We start from the raw sequence: 7,668 nt of genomic DNA on the forward strand, positions 1-7,668 counted from the left end.
GCCCCTGAGCCTCACCCTGTCTCTCTGTGGCCCTAGTCTTCAGGGTTTGTTGATAACATTTTTGGACTGTGGTTATCCTGTAAGAGCCTTGGAAGAGGTTTCTCCCTGGGAAGTGAAAACAAAAGCCACCGTTTGACGGGTGCTGAGGTCCCTCTGTGGCAACCCTGATTCTTTAAGTGTAATGATTTTAAGTTGCCAAAGTCGGTGTACCTTTGTACTTAACAACTTGAACACAGCACATAGCCTGGAGCTGGGTGGGGATGTATTCTCTTTGGTTCCACGGGTGACAGCTTCAGAACGGGCACATCTGTAGGGAAGGGGTCCCCAGGGTGGGGTTCTAAGCTCACTTCACACAACCGAGGTGATTCTAGGCAAGAAGCCAGCAGCTCCCATGCCTGGCGGCAACCCTCTCCACTACTCAGACCCCCAGCTCAGCCTGAGTGAAAGGCTGGAGGGGGGGTGTCCCCAGCACCCTCTGTTCCCTGCCACCTCCACCCCACACCCAGGTGGAGTGAACAGCCGTTTCCGTTTGCTCAAGACTGTCCCCATTTCAGCACTGGGAACCCATGTCTCGGGGAACTCTCGAATCCTGGGCAAGCTGGGACATATCTCTGGGATGAAGTCATGTGGTGAGGAAGGGGGGCCCGTCTCAGACCCTGCTCAGTGCTTCGCTTTAGAAAGGAAGATTCTGGAATCTGACAAGTGGGGTTATTTTGCCCCCTGGATATTGGTTCACTCATTCCACAGCCATGGCCTCCTCTGGAACTTGGTTTCTTGTAACCTGTGGTCAGGGAAATAAGACTTTTTGAATTTCTTGTGGTTTTCCCCAGTCGCCCTGCCCCCACCAGACCCCTCTCTCAGAGTGACAAGAGCCCCCTCAGGTGGAAGTCTTAACTTGCCTCCTGCTCTTTTCCCAGGGAAGGAACTTTGGAATCAACAAACACTCACCCCCAGTGGCCTCTTCCCGGCCCTGCCCCTGATCCTCCTGTCTGTCATTTCAGCTGCCAAGAATCAGACCATGCATTTTTCTTTCCAGCTTCTTGACTCTATCAGAAATGTCTGGTCGATGCTGCTTGTACCTTCCTGCACCTTCCTCCCTGCACCAATTCATAGCCAAGATCTTTGAGGATCCAGCAGGGGTACAGAGGGTGGCCTGACGTGGAGGGGCAGCTTTTAAAGTCTTTGTTCAAGGCCCCAACAATTCTGATTATGCAACTGCTTCTAAGTCTTTCCAAAGGGTAATGAGCAAAAACCCCAAGTCAACAGTCAAGCCCCCTTTGGCATGTCCCCGAGGCTCGCCTCCCCCACACCCGTGGCCTCTCGTCTCATGAGGACCCATGTGAGGGTGACATCTCGCCTCTGTCCCTGGAGCCCATGCCTATTCCCTGAAGAGCCTATTAGCCTTGGCCTTTCCGCGACTTTGGAACAGTGTTTCAGTGCACATTCCATCAGTAAGAGGCGTTGCGGCCTCAACACTTCATTGGTTTCCTAGGGACCTGCTTGTTCACGACAGCTTCCCCTTTTTGCAGAAAGCAGAACCCAGAACACTCCCCCCCCACCCCGGGAGACTGTGCTGTTGGCCAGAAAGTAAAACGTGTTCCCATTCCTGATTATAATTCGCTCAGCAGAAAATCACCTCGAGTCAAAGCAGCAACAATTCAGGAAACACATCAACACAGGCAGCTCTTCCCTCCTTGCAGTTGGAACCTGGAGTGTCTGCGCTGCCCAGAGTCAGACAGCCCTGTCCGCTTGCCCGGCGCTGGCCCACGTCTCTCCCAGTTCCCTCTGAGTTTCGGCACGGCCACCCCATTTTTCTTTCCCTCTTTGAGTGAAGGAAACCACACTCACCAGGAGCTCTCCAGGGAGAGAGGGCTGTGTGGTTGGGAAGAATGCTGTGCTCATTGGGAGCATCGGTCCCCTGAGCACAGATTTTTGTCTGGTTCGTGTTCCCCTCCTGTGCCTGAGGCAGCATCCCACACATTGGGGGCCCCTGCTGTCTGTTAAACGGAACTCCTTGAGCTGGGGCCCTGGAGCAGCACAGATAGGTCGCTGAGGGGGTGCGGTCCCCCGCAGGCTTCTGTTCTGAGGGTCTGAACAGAATTTGCTAGAGACAACATAGAGGCTGTGGGGTTCTTATGAGGGGAGTCCAGGAAAGGAGGTCCGTTAGCTGCTGTGAGGGGCGGGGGTGTGGAGGGCAGGCTTCTCTGACAAGGACTGAAGAGGTGCCTTTGACATTGATGGTGCCATAGAAGTGAACTCCCTTCCCTTTCTCCTATGAAACCTTCAGCGAAGCCCCCACCTTGCTCCCTAGTGCTCCAGTGTGAGCAGTGAAAAGGTCTAAGGCAAGAGGTGAGCTTACCTGTGAGATCATCAACAGATGAGCAACACAGCACCGTCTCCTCTCATTTTTAGATTTGTTTAATTGAAGTGAAATGCCCATAACAAAATTAACTTTTTTTTTTTTTTAAGAATAGAAATACTCAATTTTGGTGGCGCCCAGGCTCGTGAGTTTGGGCCCCACTTTGCATTCTGTGCTGGACAGCTCGGAACCTGGAGCCTGCTTCAGGTTCTGTGTTTCCCTCTCTCTCTGCCCTTCCCCCACTTGCACTCTGTCTCTCTCAAAAACAGACATTAAAAAAAATTTATTTTAACGTTAAAAAAAATATTTTTTTCTCATCGCAGTCAAAATTGAAGGAAATCTTTTATATGAAACTCCAGGAAAATCATTGCTGGATGCTTCTTTTTCTTTCTTTTTTTCAATTTTATTTAAGTTCTAGCTAACATTTAGTGTAATACTGGCTGTAGGACTGGAATTCAGTGATTCATCACTTATAATACCCAGTGCTCAAGACTGTGCCCTCCTCAATACCCACCGCCCATTTAGCCCATTCCTTGCCCTCAGATTAACCATTTTATTATTTATCTGTTTTTTATGTTTTATTTTTGAGAGAGAGAGAGAGCTCACGCGAGCAGGGGAAAGGGAAAAGGAAAGGGAGAGAGGGAGAAAGGGAATCCCAGGCAGGCTCTTTGCTGCCAGCTCAGAACCCAGTGTGGGCTGGAACCCACCAACCTTGAAATCATGACCTGAGCCAAGAGTTGGAGGCCGAACCGACTGAGCCACTCAGGCATCCCCCAAATTAACCATTTGAAAATGAACAGTTGCGCTCGCTTCAGCAGCACATATACTAAAGTGAACATTTCGGGGGCATTCAGAACAATCACAAAGTTGGGCAACCATCACCTCCATCTGGTTCCAAACGTTTTGATCCCCACAAAAGAAAACCCCGTCGGAATTAAGCAGCCATTGTTCACACGTGCTTCTCTGTGTCTCCCCTCTGCCACCGTTCAGGCCCTGCGACATGGGCAAGAACTCAGCAGAACCTTCTCCTCAGGAGGACCCGCAGCTGACCAAGCCTGAGATGTTTGAGAACCCGCTTTATGGGTCTGTGAGTTCTTTCCCTAAGCTGCTTCCCAGGAAAGAGCAGGAATCGCCCAAAATGCTGAGGAAGGAGCCGCCGCCCTGCCCGGACCCGGGAATCTTGTCGCCCAGCATCCTGCTCCCCAAAGCCCAGGAGGCGGAGGGCACCAAGGGGACAGGCAAGCCGGCGCCCGCGCCCTTCCTCAGCCCCACGCCCCGGCTCCGCTCCTTCACCTGCTCGTCCTCCGCGGAAAGCCGGCCCGCGGGCGGGGACAAGAGCCAGGGCAAGGCCAAGGCCCCCGCCAGCTCCCAAGCCCCGGTGCCGGCCAAGAGGCCCATCAAGCCTTCCAGGTCCGAACTGAGCCAGCAGACCCCACCCGCGCCGGCGCAGCGGCCGCCCCTCCCGGTCAAGAGCCCCGCCGTCCTGCACCTGCAGCACTCCAAGGGCCGCGACTACCGTGAGAACGCCGAGCTGCCCCACCACGGCAAGCACCGGCCCGAGGACGCGCCGCTCGGCCGGGCGGCCATGCAGGTGCGCGGTGAGGGTGCGTGTACGCATGCGCGCGAGACTGCCGCCGTGCCTGGGGGCGTGCCCAGGGAGGGAGTGGGGGTGTGGGTGTGTCCCCGGCCCCTCTGTGCCTGCGGGCATGCCCAGGGGTGCCTGTGCATGCCTGTGATAAGACAGCAGGCCCCTGTTCAAATCTCAGAATTTGAACCCAGACCTCCAGTCCCTGCTCCAACACTAAAAGGGCTAAATAAGGCGCTGGGGACAAACTCTCTGAGCCCTCCTGTGTCTGGCCTTCAGGAACTCAGGCTCCACAAACACAAAGACCCCGGATCGTTTACATTTCACTGTCACCATCATTAGTGTTAGTACTTAAATGTTTCCCAGTATTTTGGAGACTTCAGATGTGCTGTCCCCTTCCTTCCTATAAAATAGATTTTTTTTTTTTTTTTTTTTTTTTTTTAAGCAAAACTAATAGTGGTTAAGAACTACCTCAGGAGCCAGACTGTCTTGGGTTTGGATCCCAGCTCTCCCACTTTCTGGCTCTGTGCCCTGAGCCTGAGTTTACTCATCTGTAAAAGGGGGCTATTAATGGAATCTGCCTCATAGGTTTATAGGGAGGGTTGCATTTTATTATATGTTATTACTATGTTATAATTTACATATTAACTATATATTATACATTACATATTATTTCTTCCGTATACTATAATGATCACATATGCATATAACATATGTGCGTATATATTAGAAATCAATTACATAAAACAGTGTGTTGGCTCTTTCTAGCACCATGTTAAAGGAAGCCTGATCTAGCCCACCTTGTGTAAGGACGTGGGCACCTTCAGTTAGATCTGGCCTGGTCGAGATTTTGGTACTGAGAGTCTTCTGTTCTTGTCCCACAGTAAAGCCCCCGGTGAACTGCCAGCGAGACAGGAGCCCAGAGGAACAGCGTGAAGCCACTTGGACCCTCTCTCAGGACCCCCTGTTGACTCCTCCTACCTAGCTTCCTGTGCAAGGCTTACTATTTTTCAGGAGAGGGCCTAGCTTCTGTGTGGTCACAGAGTGCTCTGGCTGTGAAACTTGGCACCAAATGCTAAGGTTGGAAGGGAAAGTGTACTTGGGCCCCCAGCTTGATCTTGGTACTTGGGACCCATGAGCCTTGTTCCGGTCATCATTTTGAAGAAAGGAACTAAAGCGCTGATTTGCAGGTGGAGATATAAAATAATAATAATAATATTAATATTAATAATAATAATGGCTACATGTATGGAGCACTCACCACATGCTAGGTACTGTGCTAAGTGCTTTACAAACATAAGTTGTGTCGTCTTCAGCCAACCGAAACCACATCCCAGACCCCCAGTTCAAAACAGTGTGTTCTGAGTGGTTTGGACAAAGCATTAAAAATTAAGGCCAGTGCCTTCCTGGAGCGAGACAGGGCTTGGCCTTTAGGGAGCTGAAGAGTGAGTGGTTAATTTAGGGTACAACAAACCTGGCCTTGTCTAGCTTCAGTGATGCCCACTGCTTTCGCTAAAGCCCTGGGGGGTCCAGCAGAGCTGGCGCCGAGGGAAGGGATCTCCAGTTCTTCAGTCGGAAAGGGAAGGAAAATCAGCTCCTACTCTACAGTGGAGACATCTGGCTCCCACCTGTGCTGGAGACACCCAGGCCCTCCTCGAGGTGGGCAGCTATCACCAGGCGGTGGACTGAGCCAATCCCCCCAGCACTTATCTCATCGTGCTAAGAGAAAAGTCTCTGCCGTCATTCCCAAAGCCGAGCTCTCCTGCCTGGCTGCCAAGAGAGGGTGATCCTCTCTGTTCCAGCTCTCAGGACAGCGTAGCCATCTCCTCCCGAACTCCGTGGCTTTTGGCTCTGCTTCCTTGGTTACTGGGAGGGTAGGTTGGTGGCGTCTTTTCTTGTGTTGCTTTTTTGACATACAGAATTAGTGTAGGAAACCGAATCCAGAAGCGTGAGTACAGGAGAATGGGTACGCACCCCACGTCCCCGTGTGTGTCAGTCTGTGTGACCAATAAATTGTGCCTTTCTCACTCAGATCCCATCTGTGTGGCATTTTTTCCTGACATGCAGCCACAGACATGCTCCTAGGCTGCTGGGGCTGCAGAGCGGCCGGCACGGGAGGAGAGGAGGTTGAGGTTCGTGGTGGTGAGGGGCACTCATTACCCTGACTAGAGGGGACTTTGTAGCACCGGGTTGAAGTTGGGCAGAGACCAGTAGATGTTACACGGCTTTGTGGATTCCAGGCCCCTGGCAGCCGGCCAGCTTCCACCAGTGTCCCCCCCCCCCCCCCCCATGGACATACCACCACCACCTGCTGTCCTGCAGCCACCAGGTCCTGCTGGCTCTTGTAAGTGTTCGTGGCTGAGCTCCGGAGACCGTGAACACATGTAAACAGTCCCCAGGTTGTGGGCCTCCAGCTCCCTGCATTCAGGGAGGGCCAGTGTGGGTGTGCTTGACCCACCCCACCCCCACCCCCCCTTCCAGGGTGCTCTGGCCCGGGGCTGCTGTCCCCACCACCTCAGGCTACCCAGCCTCTGCTCAGGTCCACAGACACCAGGCCTGGAGCTGGAAGGAGTGGTGTTCTCAGCAGCCGTGGAGCAAACCATTTGCCGCCCTGCACCCATGGAGCGGGAAAGCCTATCCCAGCTGTATCTCCTTCCTGCAGTCAGATGGGACCCCCTCGCCCTGCAGGCTCACTTCCTGCTCCTCACACAAACACCGGAGTCCCCAGGTACTCGCCTTTGACTCGATAGGCCAAGGGCCAAGGTGGAAGGACAGCTGGAGACACCCAGGCATCCTTTAGGGCAACCCCCCCCGTCTAGCCATCACCCCACGGCTGAGGACCTGGGCATGATACCTGTGGCTCCTGGGGACCCACTGGCTGCCCGGATGGGTGGGCCTTCTGCGAGCCACCTGTAGCTGCCCACTCAGAGGAAGAGCATAGACCTGGAGCTTCCACCCCCACCCAGGATGGACGTCCAGGCCCTCCCCACCATTTCTGAGGCTTCCCAGGGGAAGTGAGTTGAGGACCAGCAGTGGGGGGTGTGCTTTGGACTCCCCATCATCTTTGCGTTCTAGCCACTGCCTGAGCAAGTGCAATGCCCCTCATGCGTCTCCCCCAAGTTCCGCCACAGGCTGCGCGAGCACCGACCAGGCTCTGTCAGCTGATGGGTAACAGAGGCCACTGATGTCTGGGACTGGAAACTGAAACGTAAGCTTCACCCTTGTCCTCCCGGCCACTCGGCCCTGCGCCCGCCCCCCCCCCCCCCCCAGGGTCCCTGACCACCTTCTCCCTGGGCTCTGTCCTGCCACCGCTTTGGGGGACCACTCCAGCCAGAGTTCTCTGCCGCGTCTGCCGTGCTCCCAAACAGCCGACCCCCGTCCTCTGGCAGGATGATCGGGGACCCAGAAATTCCCACCTCTTTGTCACTTGAGTAATTGACCTGTGTTTAGCTTCAGCTAGCCTTCACCAGGCTCCCTAACCGAGAAGACAGGTTGATTAACACGCTTTCCTACCAGGTTGCCCCTACCCCGAAGATGCATTCTGTCGCCCTCTGTGATGGCAGAAGTTGCTCCAGCCATTGTTGTTGAAGAAGCAAAATTTTCCTTCCTTGTGTGAGTGTATGAAAGCTGGTTCAAATGGCAGAGTTTATGCTGACGGGAAGGTATAATCACAATGGATATTCTCTAATGGCAGTTCACACCCAGCATCGCCACCCCCAGCGCG

The 7,668-nt window shown here is 53.8% G+C and overlaps 1 protein-coding gene across 2 annotated transcripts in view; it reads left to right on the plus strand.

Annotated features, from left to right (window-relative positions):
• INPP5D (inositol polyphosphate-5-phosphatase D) overlaps positions 1-5,977 on the plus strand; it is a 121,857-nt gene extending 115,880 nt beyond the window's left edge. Inside the window, exons 26-27 of one of the 2 annotated variants that reach the window (XM_027047430.2) lie at positions 3,350-3,963; positions 4,829-5,977. In XM_027047430.2, the coding sequence (XP_026903231.1) occupies positions 3,350-3,963; positions 4,829-4,929 (715 nt within the window). In that variant the 3' untranslated portion in view covers positions 4,930-5,977. The remainder of the gene's footprint in view (positions 1-3,349; positions 3,964-4,828) is intronic. The other variant, XM_027047435.2, reaches the window with a different exon arrangement.
• Positions 5,978-7,668: the final 1,691 nt, after the last annotated feature.

The sequence above is a fragment of the Acinonyx jubatus genome, chromosome C1 (assembly GCF_027475565.1).
Source record: "Acinonyx jubatus isolate Ajub_Pintada_27869175 chromosome C1, VMU_Ajub_asm_v1.0, whole genome shotgun sequence".
NCBI lineage: Eukaryota > Metazoa > Chordata > Mammalia > Carnivora > Felidae > Acinonyx > Acinonyx jubatus.